Raw genomic sequence first — 18,406 nt, forward strand, 5'->3', positions numbered from 1 at the left:
GGAAATGCAGGAAAGCCAACCCAATCCACAGAGAGTCATGGAGCCTCTGGCAGCCCCAAACACAAGGATGTGTTCCTGCCTGCAGGCAGAATTCCAGTGACAGTGCAGGAGAGTCTGGGGCTGGCCATGCAGAGTGCTGAGCTCTGCCATGGGTTGAGAACTCCGGTGATTAAGGAACACTCAGGAGGAAAGCTGTTCACACTGATGGTTTGGCTGCATTCCTCACTTCAATTAGCGCGCAGGAGCTCCAAAGGCCTCCCGGAAAGCCAGGGCATCGCAGGCTTGGGAATTTGACATTAATAATGCTGAAAGCCAGCCAGAAAAATCTCAAACTTTGTAACTACTCCAACAAGGGCCTTAGATTCTGCATATTGTAGGTGCTGGAAGGAGCTGCAGGCCTGTTGGAGCCGAGGCCCTAAAAATCACCCTGCAGCTGCCCTGTGCCTGGAAAGAGCCCCTGGCTGCAGTCCTGCTCCCATGTACCTATTGCCCATGGCAAAGGGCTCATGTCACACCTTTGAGTGTCCCCCCTTCCTCCCTAGCCTGGGGTCTCCACCTGCTCTGGGGCTTGGTGCCTTTACTTTTCCTTTGTCAGCCACGGACAGACCTTGAGGCTGCTCAGCCATAGGGAAACTGAAGCAAAGGAGTGCAGTGAAGCTCTGCCCATCCAGGGACTGAGCTGCATCTCCTCCTGCCCCTGCCAGGCTACACAAGCCTCTCTCCAGTATGCTGTGTCCCTCTGCATTCCTGGTGGGACCAGCTTCAGCCCCCCAGCACTTTGACAGTGCCCCTGCACCTTTTTGGGGCATCCTGGCTCAGGCTCAGCTGCTCAGCCCCAAGTGGGACTGGTGCACTGGCAGCCCTGCAAGCCATGCCCAAGGCAGCTCCCTCCCTGCTCCGAGGGGGACCCTGCCTTGTCACTGCACACTTCTGGGGCTGGCCCCAGCCCAGGGTTTCTCCTCCCGCCCCCAGAGGTCGGTCCCCGGGGAGGCAGGGACACCACGTCCCTCTGGAGGCTGTGGGCCACGGTGCATTCAGTCACGAACAGCCGCGCTGCGCTGCCTAAATTGGAGGCGCGGGCGCTGGCAGGCGGTGGTGCCTCCATGCCCTGCTCCAGCGCCTGGCATGGGGCTCAGGGCCTGCCTGGGAGTGGGGAGGCTGCAAACCCCCCTCTCCCCAGCTTGTCTTGTTCCCTGGGCACCCAGCAGCAGTGCCCTAGCCCAGGAATGTCGGCTTTAACCATCTGACAAGAGGGGGTGGTTGCAAGCCCAGGACCCCATTAAAGCCTCGCCCCAGGAAGGGACCCTGCTTTGGGCATCCCCTTCTAGCAGTTAATCCCATCAGCAGATCCCTGTGCCCCCATGGCATGCTCCTGGGGCATGGGGCACTGGGGCAGCGCTTGGCTACAGCAAGGAAGGAGTGAATCTGACAGAACACTGCTGTGCCCACTGCAGGCCCTCCCCCCGTGCCCGCAGCATCACCCCTCGGCAGGAGGACGCACTGGGACAGGGATCGATGGGCTGGGAAGAAGCTGAGCTACACAAATGGACTTTATCGATCCATCGAACCCACCTGCTGGGAAACAAACCCCCCCATTTACAGCCCAGAGCAGCAGAGCACTTCAGTGGCCAGTGGGACACACAGGGAGTGGGGGGAGGCTGCCAAGGGCACACGGGCCCCATCGCAGTGCACCAGGGCTGCCTTCCCTGTCAACCCCCTCAGGGGAAGCTGGAACCGTCACTTTGAGGTTGTTTCAAGCCAGCCGGCTTCCTCTGTGGAGCCGAAGAGGGAATGTCACAGGCTAGGGAGAAGCCCTGGAGCCCCAGCGATGCTCGGCAGCCCGCCACAGACACTGTCAAGCTGGGCCACGCCTGCCACCTGGTGGAAAGGCCCGGCCACTCTGGCAGGGTCCCCAAGCCCTGCGGTCCCGGCCCTGATGCAGAACTGGGGGCATTCCCCAGCTTGGCTCATCCCAAGCCAGGCACCCCTCAAAAATCAGGCAGCAGCGTGACAGTGCAACAGGGGCAGAGGTGCAGCTAGAGCAGCCGGCAAAGCAGGATTCACCCATTCCAAACAGGAGCCAGAGGATGCTGGCCTTGATCCCCAGAAGGGCTTTGCACCAAGCATGAACGGTGAAGCTGCTCCTGCTTCATCCTACCCCTTCTTACACCCACCTGGACATCAGGAGAGCCCACTGCTGGCTCAGCTGTGTGTGAAGGCTGAGCAAGACCCCACAGCCCCCAGCACCAGCAAAGGCAGAGCTCAGGGCTGAGATGGGCTCTGATTACCCTGGCTCTTGTGAAGAGGAGCGTGAACAAGGCACAGCACAGCAGAGAACAGAAAGGCAGTAACAGGACGGCTGCAGGACACCTCTGGGGAACCTCATCCTCCCATCACCCAGCCTGCAGCTCCCCCACAGCACCGAGGCAGCCCAGAAGAAGCCGAGGTGAAGCACAGGAACCTTCCCAGAGGTGCCACACGTCACCGCCCTCCCTGCCCACCAAAGGGCCAGCAGGTAACTCCCAGGGTTCTGGGCAAGTGCAGACACTGCTGCTGCACCTCTCCTGCTCCCACAGTGATGGCAAGAAGGGCTGCAGAGAGATCTGATGCTGCACCAGCCACCATCCAGGCTGGAGCTGTGAGAAAGATGCTGAAAACAAGGCACAGCACAGGGAGAAAGGAGGGAGGCGAGTGGAGAACTGCATGGAACGGAGACTCCAGGATCAAGTCTCATCAGAGAAGAAGCAGAATGACAGAAAGGACAAGTAGCATTGGCAACTTAATTCTTCATTCACCCACCGAGAAACAGAAATAGGATAATTTTTGGATGTATTTCATTTGGAAATGAGCCAAATTGGCAACTAGAATCAAAGTCTTCAAAAAGTCTATACAAAGATGTATCATACAAAATGTACAGGAAAATTCTCCAAAAAAACACAGACAGACAATACAACAAAAGGAGAGCAGAGACAGTTTGAAAGCACAGCTATCAGGTCCTGCTGCTGCTCCAGGGGGCAGGAGCGGCACCTGGACAACATGCTAGAACACAGAATACATTACACTATATACACGACCATACAAAGATCAGCCATCCCCTTTGGTCTAACCAGGAGCTCTCCAGCATGAAGTTGAGTCAGTTCAAACAATCTGCTCATGGAAGCGTTTGTTACATGCTGAGCAGGGAACAACGTCCAAGGGAATGAAATGGTCAACTCTAAACCAAAGCCAGCATACAGCCAGGTCACCAAGGCTACAGAGTTTAACAGTCAGTTCTTGCTAACAAGAAGTGCTCTGCAGGCAGGGGTCACTCCATCTCCGTGAAGCGAGCGAACATGGCTTTCCGCACCGCGTCTTTGTACGAATCCGCCGTGGAGACGCCGTAGGAGCTGCCCTTGGCTCCCAAGCCAGCTCCTCTCATTCGTACCTGGGCCTGCAAGGGAAGGGACACGCTTCAGCTCTGCAGTGAGGGGCCAAACCACCACGAAGGCACCACCAAAAATCCCATCAATCCACCCAGCTTCCCTGGGGATCTCTACAGCCATAAATACCACCATGGACACCAAGAGACTGCAGCACATCTAATACCCCATACCTCACGCTACTCTGGCCCCAGTCCAACTGTGCAGAACAGCTCCTAACAGCACAAGCAAGGCCAGGAAAGGCAACAACTGGAGGGAGGGCAGCCCCTCCTGGTGTACTGGGGCCAGAGTGCCTCAGGACTCAAATGCCAAAGGGAGGAAGGCACAGCCATGCCTCTGCTTCAGCATGCAATGGGACAAACATTAGCAGGGGCCAACATAAACAGAGGCAGCTTTGCAGTGGCTGGCAGTTTATTCCTTCAGAGCTCTTCAGCAGCAAGTGCTTCTGGTTAAACAAGAAAAAAACAAAGGCACCAAACCTCCTCAAGGAGACATCCCTCTTTACTTACCTCAATGGGTGCTGTGATGCCCTGACACTTCCTTCCCAAGCCTGAACCTTCCCTCCAGCCCATGGCCTGCAGCATCTTGTTCCCGATATTACTGTTGTCAAGGCCATCTTTGGTGGGCTGCTCATAATTGCTGCAGGAAGAAGAGAAGAGTTAACTAACAAGCCACCCTCACTGCTCATGGTGCACTGAGACAGTTGCTGAGAGCTCTCAGATACGTACACTGTGCCTGCATCGTAGACCTTCTTGCGCTTGGGCTCTGGCGGCTCCGGGATGCCGTACTTTTCCCGCCTCTCAGCTGCTCTGTCTCTGTATTTCATCTGCACAAAGCAATTACAGTTAGCATGGACTTCAAGACACTTTTGTTCAGCTTTGAGCTATGGGAGTCAGATAAATGGGAGTCAGAATGCTTTAGACTGCAGCCCACTAATACCAACACCACCAACAGCAGAGCCCAAGACCCAAGTCCCTGGAGCACCATCTGAACCAGCACTGGGGTAAGAAGAGACTTGTAGGTTTCTAGCCCCAGCCTGGCAGCCCTGAGCTAGAGGTGGAATGAGCCTTCCATGCTAAGCCAGATCTGTGGGACACAGGACACTTCTCTCCATCTAACAGGGCAGCTCTGAACCTTGACTGGAAAAGGGGTTGGCTTACAAGGATTATCTCCAGTGACGTGTGTCAGGATAAGGAGAGCTCAACAGATCACCTGCACAGGTTTTCCATTAGCTACTCATCTGCTCATCTCAACACTGACCTCTCTCTCACGCAGCTCCAAGGCTTCAAGTTCCTGCTCGGAAAGCTTTGATCTCCTGTAGATATCCATGTTTTGCTGAAACAAGAAGAGAGATTCACTTTAACAACATGAAATCCACAACAGTTCTTCTTAAATGAAGTAGCTGACTTTTGGGAGAGCAAAAATCCACCTGCTGATTTTTGCTTTAAGAAAAACACTTTTCCAAACAGCACCATGCCTCATGGTTTCTGGTTTACACACCTAATTATGACAACCCCAGTGTTTTCCTCACTACATAGCGTAACTACCTTGTGCAAGTCAGACAACTGCTGGTGACGAATCAGAGCATCTTTGTTTGGGAACTGCCTTCTACACAGCAGACAAGCCATCTTCTTCCAGTCAGTCAGCTTCTCCTCCTCATTCTCCATTCTTTCCAGCAAGTCCTCATCGTTATCGCTGTCACCACTGTAGGCAGCCACAAGGCCACGCTGAAAAGCAAAGACAGCATTAGGGGAGTGCAACAGTGCCACAGTTCAGAGAGCACAAAGAGGGAACAAAGGCTGCAGATGTGTATCACAGGAGGAACAGCATGCTCCCAATTACTAAGGATGAAATCACAGAATGCCTCATGTTGGAGAGGACCACTGGAGGTCATCCAGTCCAACCCTCCTGCTTAAGCAGGGTCTGCCACTAGCACATACTGCTCAGGACTGTGTCCTGATGACCTCTGAGCATCTCTAGGAAAGGAGACTCCAGAGTCTCTCTAGGAAAACCTTCCAGTGCTAGCTCCTTTTCTCATGTTCCCCTGGGTCAGGGATTCCTAAGGGCTGGCCTTGGCAGTGAAGACTGATACAAACATGGTAAGTAGTTCAGCGTTCTCTGCCACCTTTGTTGCAGGGTCCCTCAAGCCACCCTCACTAGGTGTATTAAGTACTGGGCCCACACTTGTGAGTACTGCAACTCACAAGAAGTACATACCACACACCAACTGCAAGACAGTTCCCATTAGCCAAACAATACTTCTAAGTACAGCCTATGTAGAAACCTCAAAACCCCAACTGAGCCCAAGGCTAAGAAGAATCACAGCTGTCCTCAGTGTATCTCAGTCACCCAACCTACTGCACCTGGACCACATCGCTGCAATCATCAGCACCACTTTTTACAGGTAATGCCATGGAAATCCAGGTTTGAAAGCAAGTTTTGGCTAGAGCTCCTCACCTTTAGTGGATTTTCATCATCTCCATTTTTCAACACCTCTGGCAAGATCTGCTGTCGCTCAGACAGAGCTCCCTGGATGAGACAAGAATGCCATGAGCACAGAGCTCTCTGTCACAGGAACCCCAGCACACACCACTGCCAGCCCCTTCACCTTTTTCTCAAAGAGGGCAAAGCCTGCATCTGCAGCTGCTGATTCCTTCCGCTCCTCCTCCCTGGTACTCAGTGGCTGGAAGCTGTTCTTGAAGTTCTCTTTCTGCTTGTTCAAACTCTTTGCCCAGCGCTCCATGTCTTTAGCAATCTGAAATGCAGAGTGGTTTGCTCACACAGCTCCTCTCAAAGCTATCAATCTCTTATGACACCCGTTCAATCTCACATGCAGTTTCAGAACAAGTCAACCCACTACCTTTTATTTTTAAACCACAGAACACTGGATGCAGTGCAGGTGTTTCCCTGTATACAGCGTTCAAAGATAACACAGCTTGCTGCTTTTACTGTACAAACCCTTCTTATCAAGCTAATCCTCTATGTGATGGCTCAGTTATACTCCCACTGATCCTGGCAGCATTCCATAAGCACTCCTATGCAGAGCTTATTTCTGCACTGAAGCCTTGCCAACTCCACCTCTCCTCAGCCCCCCACAGTGCCTGCAAATTGAAGGCATGCACCTCACTGAATAACCTAGGATTTCCTTTCTCATGAGAAAGGAGAAATATCCCATTCCACAGAGAAGATTTCATCCCAGTAATGAACCCATTCTGTCTTTTACCTGTTGGGCTGTTTTACTTTTAGGTTTCTCTTTCTTCTCTTTCACTTCTTTGGTGGTGGTTGTGGTAGCTGTCTGTTGGTACGTGACACCTTCTGCTGCAGGCATGTAGGTCTCCTTTTCGCCATCCCAGTACAGGTACTGCTGGGTTAAGGCATTGTAGTAATACTGCCAGAGGAAAGGAGAAGCAGGCAGTTAAACACCTCACACAAGCTCAGTGTCCACGGGAGAACCCAAACAAGCTGATTCACACTACTGCACCACACGGGAAGGCGTTTTGTAGAGTCCAAACAAGTTTTGCAGACTCCACAGAGGAGTCGAAAGGCAGGAAGTGGCTGAAGCCTCTGTCCCCAAACACAGGTGGTTCTGCCCAACAGCACTATGGAGAATCTTTTGCTTCTCCCAAGAGACGACCCACCAGAGCCCAGAGCTGGGTGCACTTTGCTGGGCACTCCGCAACAAAATAGCTCAGTTATAGTGGCTGTGACAAGTGCTAATCCTATATGGGCCAAATGTGGAGGAAAATTAAGGAAAAGGAGAGAAAAATGCAGGGCTATACCAGAGGGAAATCAAGTCCCAGCCCTACACACACTGCTGAGAGTTATCTGCAACATTTGGTATGTTGTGCACTTCAAATGTCACTCGTATGATGAGAGATAGGAAACTAATGGACCTTAACAGTTAAGACATGTGGGAAGAACTTGCGTTTACCTGGGAATTAGGATCATAGTAGAGCCCTGTTATAGGATCATAATAATATCCTGAAGATTCATCATATTGGTAGGTGGAAGTATCAGGGACAGCTGTAAAAAAATTAAAGCGTGGGACATGGTCGTTCCAGACGAATTCAGACAGGTATCTTTCTACATTTCAGGTAAAATTCGGAGATTACAGCAGCCACAACGGCAGACACGTCTGTAAAGGGCTCATGCAGCCAACGCTCTCCAGGGGCAGCTTCACCATGACAGGGTGATGGAGCACATGGCCAAAGCTGAGCTTTATTGCTACAGTGACAGAAACCGGTCCCCAAGAGCAGCTCCCGAGCACTTACCGTACTTGGTTCCAGGCACTACGCCAGTCGGAGGAGCTGCCTGTGCCTGAGTGCTAGTGGTAGGTGGTGCTGATTGTGTCTGAAAAAAACCCAAACCACAACCCTCAATTAGAAAATCTGTCACCAAGAAAACAAGGACAGCGAGCCAAGGCGTGAGCAGCGCACCCTACGCGTACGACAGCTAACTCCTCCTCACCAGCATGCTTGGCACTCACCTTTAGCAAAGAACAAAACCATTCCAAAAAAATGGCAGGTGACTTATGACCACAAGCACTGTGACTAACCCACGGACACTCAGAAGCTTTGCTGTACCATCCACTTAAAAAATCAAAGGCTACAGCTAAGCCACATATGCCAGGCTTTGAAAGCAAGGACTCATCAGGGCTGTAATTACCGGAGAGTCAGGTGAGTTTGTCTGCTGATTATACAGCTGAGGACTCTGGGACACGACTGCAGCTGTTGTTGTAGTGACCGGAGCTCCTGCCAAAAGAGAGCAGCAATGTATAAGCCAACTAATTTGTAAAACTACTGCATCCTAGGGCTAAAATTATTTTGTTTATAGTTCCAGCTACTAATTCCAGCTCCAGCAGCCAAACAAGGAAATAAACGTTCTAAAGGAGATAGATACACAGTGGGTATCTTCTACCCAGAGAAGGAATAGTTTCCTTTTCAGGAGGAAATATTCTGCTCCCAAAGTCAGCAATTCCTGGCTTCTACAGCTCTTAGTGCTGAACATTTGCTAGAGCTGCTTACACTGCTAGCGTAAGTTCAAAGCCTTTGTCAACAGTCTGAAACTAAGGCTTCTCTCTCATCTTGCACGAGAGATTCCACTTCAACAAATCTGCTACAGCTCTCTAGTAATGCATCCTCATTCAGACATCCTGAGAGCAAAATGAGCCAAGTCTTCTGTGCAGCCAAACAACAAAACACTACTGCAAAATTATAATTTCAAACAACTGCTTCTAAGATGCTGGAAACACTACCTGATATGGTAGCTGTGTCTGTGTCCAACACTCCTCCTTGATTTTGGTAGTACTGCTGATAATCCTGGGAATACTGTAAAGGGAAATGAATGACAACACAAGGTGAGTAATCTGCATATCCAAATTATGACAACCTACTGCTTGAGCATAATCTCTACTACTAACCTGAGCATACTGTGAGTATCCCTCCTGTCCTGACTGGAGATAGCTGTAGTCAAGGGTGCTGCCCTCTCCAGTCTGTGGCTGAAATTCAAGAAGATAGTATTTGTCAGGGACAGGTTAAATAATTTGTCAGGGACTTTATTAAATAATTTCATGCACCTCACTGCCTAGGCTCCAAACTGATTGTGTGCGGACCAGATCTGTCATGGCTGAATCTGCCATCAAACTGAACCAAGCAGGTGGCCAGCAGGGCAATTACACGGTCTGCATTTCAATTTTCAAGAAAGCAGGACTATGAGTAGCAGTCTCCAAATCATACCTGGGTGGATGACCACTGGGCTGCAGCAATGGCTGTACTTGCCACAGAGAAGGCGCTGACTCTGTTACCGTCTGGGAGAAGCAGGTCTCTGCAATCACAAAAATCAGGCACTTGAGTAAGTTCTGCTTTTTACTGAAGTGTCTCCCTATGCAAGGAGGTGGAGTCTGCCCTCACACATGGATTTCTTGGCAGTTATGAAACATTCAGAATGTTTTATAACACAAGCCAAAACATTGTTTGGCAAGTAAAGGAACTTCAGGTTCATTGTTGTAGAGTTGGTAACAAGTCAGGTATCCAAGGAAACAAATGTGCTGTGCACACAAACAGTTACAGTGTTATCTTCAGAGGATGGAAGCAGGGTTGTGAGGAACACTGCTTTCACTCTCCGGGTACACAGTGAAGAGCATGATGCATGCAACACAAGTGACTTACAGGAAGTAAAACTTTGGAGTTAGAATAAGCTTAATAAAAGCGTGGGTGACAAGAAGAAACCATCCAATATAAAGGGAAGGGGTGGGTATGTGAATAAAAAAAAAAAAAGCAAAAACCAAAATTGCAATTGACTGCTATCAAACTCACTTTCTGGCACTCTTTGCAAAGTCAACACCAATTGTTTTGCCATCAATTTTTAGCGGTGGCTGAAGACTTTGTAAAATTTGTAGCAGTTGAGAAGCATCCTACAAAAAAAAAATACTCATTATTATGAAGGGCAGTTCACTGAGGGGGATCCATAAGTCCCCCAAACTCCACCTTTTCATGTACAGCCACTGAAAAGAGCTAAAGATGTAAAAACACCTCCATCTCCTCACATTACACATGTGCAGAAGAGCACAGTGAAACCCCTGTTAGCCCATGTGAAAATACTGAGCCTTTCCCTGGGTCACATAGTATTAAATATGTTCCAGAAGCTTAGCTTCATCAAGACACAAACTACTCCAAATGGAATAGTAAAAACTGAGATTAGGCACCTGTTTTAATCCAACCCTTTCCTCTGATTAAAGCAGGTCCAAACAGATCACACTGCTGCTCGAGTTTCATGTACAGACTCAATGAATCATTCAGGTTGGAAAGGACCTTTAAAATCATTCAATCCAATGGTTAACCCAGCCAGCACTATGTCACATCCAGGAGGAGGCTTTTCTCATATCTCTGCAATTTCCTGTGTTTCAATTTATGGCTGCTCCCTTTTGTCCTCTCCTTGAGAATGTTTCTGCTGTCCTTACACCCTCCCACTGGATGCTGCTAAGAAGAGCAACATCTGCCTCCTCTCTTCTCCAGGTGGAAGAAGCCTAACTCTATGCACGTGTTCCCACACTGTATGCCCCACATCTTAGAATCTGTCAAAGTATGATCCCACAGCAGTACTTCTGCAATCAAAGCACAAAGCTAAGCTGCAATTCAGAACAGAACTCTGCTACCAAAATAGATTTTCAACCTGCTCCCAACGTCCCACCACCTTTCAAACTGCAGCTACATATTATCAGCTTTGACACACTGCATCCATCAACACTCCTTGAAGGGGGACAGTCCTAGAGACAGCTCAGGGCTCTAAATGCTGCAATGCAGAGAAGGAGGTTAAGCAGCTGATTCTCTCCAGAACACCAGTAAAGTCCTCACCATGGCAGAAGACAGCTGCACAAACGCAAAGCCTCTGTTCTGCTGAGTCTGCTTGTCTTTGATGAGACGAATATTATTGACTGCCAGAGAGGCATAGGGAGACAAGGCAGTCATGATGGATTCCACCACTGTGTGAGGAGCAATGTTTCGAAGAATGATGGCTGAGGAGAAAAAGGATGACATTAGCAGTGCACATCATAGCTCTGCAGTGTTTCAAGTCCTTCAGCAGGCAGGCTGAGGTACAGAAAGGATTTTTAGTACGTGTGTTTAGGTTTCACATTCTAGAGTAAGTCAAAGATCACTTACTATCACAGTAATAATCCACAGACTGAACGGCTTCTGCTGCCCCAGGTGGTACCTCCTGTTCTGAATCTTTGTATGAAGAGAAAATATTTCAGTCAGGACATGGTTCATTCACTTCAAGCTCAGCATTTCATAAGCCAGTCTAGAACCTACATGGAACTCTGGTTTCTACATAGGCCAGAGAGTTTCCCACAAGCTGGACATGAAAGAGATGATGGTAACGTACCAAACTTGTCCGCTCCACAGCGGAAGCATTTGAGCCTCCTCCTGAAGTTGTAAAGGCAGCACTGTGACAAACAACAGAAGCCCAGTAAGAACTTGGGTAATTTTAGTAATGCTGCATTTGCTGTACACTAACAAAACCCAGACAGTCACATAAAGTAACACAACAAAGCCCCACCCACCAGAATAATCCAGAACATCAAAAGCCACCCTTATCTGCATCACAGCTGCTTTCCAGAACATCCCAGCTACTTTCTGCCTAGTCATCCCACATTAGTTATTTTAACTGAGTAGTCTCTGGCTTACAATCCCAAGTGTAGTCACAACACAGTCACTAAAAGCAGTGTTAGAAGGGAACACATGCTGGGGAATAATTTAACTTTATGGGAGCAGGAGCAGGTCTGATTTAGGTGTCACTTTCTTTAAACCACTGAGCAAGCAGTGAGCTCCAGAGTAAGACAAACTCTCACAGAAACATGTGCTGTACCTTGTTGCAGAGCCAATCCTCAAATTTAGGCCTTGGGTTGCTGTAGTGCATTGCAATCTGCTTCCCTTGGATCACCAGCTTTTTCTGCAAAAAAAGTGGTTTCAATTATTCCTGTATCAAGACACACACGTCCATTTTCCCATGGCAGAGCACCCTTCGGAGGAATCAGTGCTCCTGAATTAAATGGACAACATATGGGGAGGATGTGGAGGACAACCACCGCCACCTACACCCTGCCCATCCAATCCTGCAGAGAGGAGGACGAGGGCAGTAAGAGAATGGGATGTGGAGCAAAGATAAACAGAATCAGGGAGTGTAGAAAAAGCTGCCAAACACTAAACGCTGACATGGAACCAGAAAGTGTCTCGAAGGAGACAGAGTCCTAATCTGCTGCATTCAGATTAACACATTTTTAGGAGTCTCTTTGCCCCCATTTCTATTCACTTCTGGTATAGCACTGTGAGACTTTTTAAACATGTCCTTAGGTGACTGCTTCACTTCATCCCCTACTCCAAACACCCCAGACCTTTTAACCACATTTGGATTTACTTTTCCAAGCACACTTCAGAAGTGTCCCCTTGAAAATACAGTAATTCCTCCCAAAGGGACCCTGCTTAGACTTCTTGAAGGCTGGATTACAAGTGCCATCAACTGAAACATAACTCAAGAGTGGTTTCATTTGACTACTGCATCAGTTCAATTGGAAGCCTGCACAAGAGGTTTGTGTTCTTCGTTCAGGCAAGAGCTCTCCAAAATGAGTAACTAGATTGCACGTGAAGCTTCTCCAGGGGTAGGAAAAGTTCATAATGCTTTCAGCATGTCCTCTCACTCTGACTTCAGAGGAGTTAGGAATTTACAGCTATTAAGAAGCCTTGACTCTCAGCCTCACGCTTTGCCAAACGTGGGTATGCAGAAGGACCTTTCAAAATATGGCTCTCAACATATTTTGGTCAAACAGGTGGAAGCACATGTGAGGAAGTGCATATTAGAGGCCACACCCCAGACACTGCAACGGCAGAACCATTTTTATAGCAGGTTGGCTTTCTACAGAGTATCAGTGTCAGGACCAGTGGCTTTTCTGATAACAGGGTCTGACACAGATCTAGCACGTAGCATGAATAAGGCTCTCACATTCTGCACGACTGAACAGGGCAAAGCCATTGCTCCTACCGGCAGGAGGGAGGGTTGGAGGGCCCAGCACTCACTGGATGTGCACACATAGAAACAAGGCTGCTGGCATAGTTGCAATACATCGTTCTGTCATCTAACAGGCAGCAACCCGGCTGCTGGGGACAGGCTATGTTTTCCCTACTACTAAGGTGGTTGCTTACTGGAGTGAATTTGAGTATATTTCAATAAATTATGCATCAGTATAGCTTTGTATATATTAAAAAATTAATTTCTGAAAATATGCTCAGCATTAATTTCTTGGTATTGGTCTCTCCCCAATAGCCACCTGCCCTACTGAGCAGCACATCAGGAAACAGAATTTGAAAGCTGCTCTCTGGCTGGGGATGTCATCCATAGTGTGGGACATATGAACCACTATGCCAGCACAAGGCATATGACAACTTCCATCTGCTGGAACTGCCATGAATCCCATGATGGTGCTGTTTCTTTATTATAACATCAACAGAGCAGAAAACCAGTCATAATGTTGTCATAGGACCACTGCATCAAATATTCAGGTGCAGGAAAAAAAATCTGTGATTTGACACTTTGCTCACTTTGAGAGTATTTTTAAGTTCTGTTGTTAAAATAGGTTATGAATCTCAAAGTAGCGAAAGCAAGTGAAACTGTTTGCAGGGCTACAGGAAAATCTCACAGGAAAACAAACCAGAGGATTCTTACTGCATTTTGGCTCCTTATCAAGTCATAGTAACAAAAAAGCCAAAATACAGTGTCTAACAGATGTGAGATCTCACTGTCTGCCTAATTTAGTTGAAATGAATATGCTTTTTTCTCTATAAGAGCCAGTTCCCCCTCTTTAACTGGGGTAGCAGATTATTGCCAAGAACTGACACTTCTCTTTCAGGGTTAATACCAATGCAACACAGAGATGTGGTGCTTTCTCTGACAACAGAGAAGGAAACTTTAAGTGGAAATAAGCTAGGATTTTTTAACGAATACTAGCCTAATCTTCATAAGCCAATTAAATGGAAACCAAGTCATTTAAAACAATGGCACCTTTTACCAAAGTAGAACTTTTTCTCTTAATTTTATCTTCTATGTTACAAATTTTAATATATACAAAGCTTTTATTCTTTAAATCACTGTTATGGAACAAACCACTCCTTCCACCTCTATTTTTTCCTTTTTTTTTTTTTTTTCTCATTAAACTGTACAGACTTGTTCCATTTTCAGGAATATCTAGACTTGGTGAGTGAAGCAACCTGATTGGCTTCCATCCAGCTGGTAGCATCTTGAAAGTGATAAAACTCCACGAAGGCGAAACCACGGCTTACACCTAGAGACAGCATTCAGATATAGACGGGATACTTGTGTTAGTCAGTTCCTTTAAAACAGGTGAATCTCTCTCCAACTGCTTCATTACTTCATGACAAAGCAGCTTTACAAATGCGACGTCAGTCAACTGCTGGGATCTGCTTGTTATTTTGCCATGGCAAGGAACCAAGCTGCCTTAACTGGCTACATTTCACTCCATCTGAATCCATCTTTAAGGGTAACCATGCAACACACTACATACTATTAAATGGGTTTACACTATTATTACTTACCAATACCTGTTAACAAAACCCCCTGTAGACAGACTTCTTTTAACATGTTGAACAGCTATCTAAGTCTTCCAAAAAGCCACATTCCTTAGCCATGGCAAACCTTTTTTTTTTTTTAATTGCATGTGCTTGCAGTTTGGGGACAATTCTGGATACTCTTTTGGGCTGGGGAAGAGGAAGGTGATGTCAAAAACTGGATTAAGAGCTCTCACCTGTCTTTCTCTTCATCAGCCTCACGTCTGCAGGCTGAGGACCTTCAAAGGACTCAATAAGCTCACGAATCTGCAGAAGATTTTGATCCAACAGTTAAAATTTTCATAGCTTGGCAGAAAGAAGTCACAGAAACCACCTACCTTGCAGTACCATGAAAGAGATACACAAAACAATGTTTTTAACAGTATCTCAAAGACAAAGAAGACATTTACTGAGAACCCAACAGGGGCTGATGAGCATCCAAGTCCGTAACTGTAATTCTCACTCAGGACATTGAATCATCCAGAAACTGAACCCTTATGATTGTGTGTTCTCAGCCACAGAACAGATTATCGGTCAGTGTTCTCATTTGGTCAGATTATTGGTCAGTGCTCTCATTTGGTCGGATTATTGGTCAGTGCTCTCATTTGGTCGGATTATTGGTCAGTGCTCTCAGTATTTGGTCATAGATCTGTGCACGATCACAAGATTTTAAAAAGAACAGTACTGGTATCCCTTTGCTCCTAGCAATGAAAAACAAGAAGCCTGCACTGCAAGGCTCCATGATCAATGTATTCCTAAGCCTCATGCTAAAGATCTCATCAGTTCTTCAAGATAAAGCAGATTTGTAAAGAACGTGTCATCCCATAAAAAGCTAAAGAAATGTCAGTTCTTCTGGTGTAACAAAGCTGCTGTGGCACAGGCAGCCTCAGCCAGTGTGCAGAGGCATGGAGGAAAAACAAACACTAACAAATTCTTTAATTCTAGAGCAGAAGACACAAGGTTTTTCAGCAGCTTTCACAGAATTCAAAGTACATTACATGCAACAGGGCTGCTCATCAGAACAAAAACTTATCTAAAGCTGCCCATTTATATGCTGACTGGAAATAATACCAACATGCAAGTGAATTTTTCTTATGAAAAATGTAGAAAAAAAAGAGAATTGTGTACACAACCAGAAGTAGTGTTAATGTAAGAATTCAACTCCACGTTGCAAGATGCATTGTCTACACTCTGAGTCCAGAACTAACCATTCCTATAAATTATGCTACGGTTATTGCACAACTGTAGAACTGCACCATTATCTCAAACAAGAACTGTTCTAAAGTGTTCTGTGTAATGTCCGACTGGACTGTCTCATTTGTATGCAGCAACCTACACTTGATTTCAAACACTCACGAAAATGTTAGAGCACTATATGGTGATTAGGAACCCTCAAAATCAAGAGGGTAACAAGCAATCAACGAAAAAGCAAAGGAAAAAATCTGCATTGTAGAAATGGTGCAAATGTATTCCCTGTGTTAGCAATTAAGGCGTATACACATCGAAGGGAGAGGCGGAGTCTTGACTGGAAACAAACTGGGCTCAGCTTTTACCCCTCAAATAGCGCTTATATGTTGGTAACCAAAATAACCCAGTAAGAAGAGAAACCCTAAAAAGTTACCATAGATAAGAAACCTTAAAGCTTTAACATCTTTCAAATAAATACGTCAGACAAGCAAGCACCAAGCTCTTTAGTACTTGCTCCCTCAGCTCGGCAGCAGCCATTTTGACTCCCACAGCTGTGCCCACACAAAGCAGCTTTGTGCGGGGCTGTGCTCGGCTGAGGAGCTCGGTGACTGTGTGTGACCCCATCGGTCACAAGTTCTGGCCTCGATAAAGAGCAGAAAAACTGGTGATTGCCACCTCTTTGTCTCTGTCCCCCTCCCCCCTCCCTGCAGTGGAGCGAAGCAGCAGAAAAAATCTGCCTCTTCCCTCCCACACAGAAAAGCGGCAAGGAGCAGATAGTTTAAAATCCACTCTTAGAAAAAACATCCGTGAAAAAACGAATATTCACAGTTCGTTCCGTCTGAAAGGGACTGTTTAAAGTTGAACTGACCTCTATTACTTAACACTGGGAGTTTAAATGCTTTCAGAACTCAAAATGGCAGCGCGACAGCGCTAGAGAGCGGCCACCATGATGCAGCGCTCAACAAAATGGCAGCAGCCGCTCCGGCACGGCCCTGCCCGGGGGCAAGGCAGGCACGGCCCTGCCCGGCTACTCACATCGCTCTCCGTGACCGTGATGGGGAGCCCACGCAACATGATGGTCTTGCTTTCTTTCTCATCGTTAATATCGTTCCGGTAGTCGTGCTCGCCGTAGTCGCCATCGGAATGGTACCCGTCCTCCGACTTGTCGCTGTTCCTGCGCTCCCGCTCCCTCTGGAAGCCAGCGGCCAGGGTTAGGCACCGCGATTCCCCGCGGTGTCCCCACAGTGCCACACGAACGGACGGCGATACCGACACCGCCCGCCGGCCCGGGGCTGCTCCGCACGGCCCCAGGCAGCGCTCCGGGCTCCAGCCCGCTCCCGGCGCCCTCCGTCCCGCAGTACCGGCCCCCGGCCCCACTCACCTCGGGGCTATCGTAATCGCGGCTGTCGTAGTCTCTATCATAGTCTCGGCTATCGCGACTGTCGTAGTCTCGGCAATCCCGACTATCGTAGTCCCGGCAATCGTAGTCTCGGCTGTCCCGGCTGTCGTAGTCGCGGCAATCTCGGCTATCGTAGTCTCGGCAATCGCGGCTGTCGCGACTATCGTAGTCTCGGCAGACCCGGCTGTCTCGGCTGTCGTAGTCCCGACTGTCGTAGTCGCGGCAGTCTCGGCTATCGCGGCTGTCGTAGTCTCGGTTGTCGTAGTCTCTGCTATCGTAGTCGCGATAGTCATCATAGCGGTCACCGCGGCGCTCCTCGCTGGACCTCTTGTAGTCATCCCTCCGCCGGCTGCGGGACTCCCGCTCGTCGCGGTCCTCCCTCTCCACGATGGACCCGTAGCGGCCGCTCCGCTCCGTCCGGCTCACCCTGCGGGGCACAGCGGGCCGAGCTCAGAGCGTGAAGCGCCCGCCGCGACCCCCACCACCCGTCCTCCCGCCTCCTCCCGTCTCCCCTCGCCCTCCCGCCGCCACTCACCGCTTGTCCGAGCCCATGCTGCCGCCCAGGATCCGCAGGCACCAGGCACAGCACGATCCGGCACCACACGCCAAGCACACCCGCACAGTCCCTCTCGCTACCTCGCCACAAAATGGCGCCTAAGGGACCGCCCGTCTTGTACCCAGCAGCCACCTCGCGCCCCGACTGGAAGCTTCCAATCGGGGCGCAGGCGCAGCGGCCGCGCGGCACGCCGGGAAATGTAGTTAGGGAGAGGCGCTGACGCCATTAAGGGCCCTGCGGTGCGGCCTCCCCCCCCATCATGGGAGCGGGATGCTTTGAGCCCCGTCCAGCCTGACTCTGGACACTGCCAGGAATAGGGCAGCGCAACTGCTCTGTGAAACAGCTCCCCGTGCCTCGCCGCAGTGCATTTCTTCCTCATGAACCATCCAAAACTGCTGTCAGTTGAAAGCAGTTATCCCTTGTGCTGTTACCGTATGCCCCATCCAAAGCCCCTCTCCAGCCGACTTGGAGCCCCTTTGCGGACTGGAAGGGGGTCTTAAGTTCCTCCTGGAGTCCTCTCTTCTCCACAGTGAAGAACCTCAGCTCCTCCCCCTGTCAATAGCTAAATAGTTGTCATGGCCTATGGTCCCTTTGGGGGGCACCTGCCTCAGTTAAAAGTGAATAATTTCTGTCCCCAAGGGAGGACATGGGGCTGTATCCCCACCTGCACTGCCTGGGCTCACATGGCCAAGCCCAGGACCTGCAAAGCCAACCAGACTTTGGCCCCAGC

General features: G+C 48.9%; 1 protein-coding gene across 1 annotated transcript; it reads right to left on the reverse strand.

Annotated features, from left to right (window-relative positions):
• Positions 1-2,812: 2,812 nt before the first annotated feature.
• RBM5 (RNA binding motif protein 5) lies at positions 2,813-17,827 on the reverse strand. Its single transcript, XM_059479779.1, has 24 exons — positions 17,656-17,827; positions 17,103-17,547; positions 16,757-16,912; positions 14,731-14,800; positions 14,177-14,250; positions 11,784-11,867; positions 11,301-11,361; positions 11,078-11,143; positions 10,772-10,932; positions 9,734-9,831; positions 9,155-9,242; positions 8,839-8,916; positions 8,674-8,746; positions 8,085-8,170; positions 7,691-7,769; positions 7,351-7,442; positions 6,643-6,807; positions 6,028-6,174; positions 5,877-5,948; positions 4,967-5,146; positions 4,680-4,754; positions 4,148-4,245; positions 3,929-4,058; positions 2,813-3,430 (listed from the first exon to the last, which is right to left on the reverse strand). The coding sequence occupies exons 1-24, from the start codon at positions 17,670-17,672 to the stop codon at positions 3,305-3,307; spliced, it is 2,721 nt and encodes a 906-aa protein (XP_059335762.1). The 5' UTR covers positions 17,673-17,827; the 3' UTR covers positions 2,813-3,304.
• Positions 17,828-18,406: the final 579 nt, after the last annotated feature.

Source organism: Ammospiza nelsoni, chromosome 11, assembly GCF_027579445.1.
Source record: "Ammospiza nelsoni isolate bAmmNel1 chromosome 11, bAmmNel1.pri, whole genome shotgun sequence".
Taxonomy (NCBI): Eukaryota; Metazoa; Chordata; class Aves; order Passeriformes; family Passerellidae; genus Ammospiza; species Ammospiza nelsoni.

What these genes read in the sequence shown, in the direction of transcription:
- RBM5 (XM_059479779.1), bottom strand. An exon ending in TTGCCCTCTTTGAGAAAAAG is followed by an intron (nt 5,949 to 6,027) that starts GTGAAGGGGCTG and finishes TGTCTCATCCAG; the next exon opens with GGAGCTCTGTCTGAGCGACA. An exon ending in AGTTGTCTGACTTGCACAAG is followed by an intron (nt 4,755 to 4,966) that starts GTAGTTACGCTA and finishes TTCTTGTTTCAG; the next exon opens with CAAAACATGGATATCTACAG.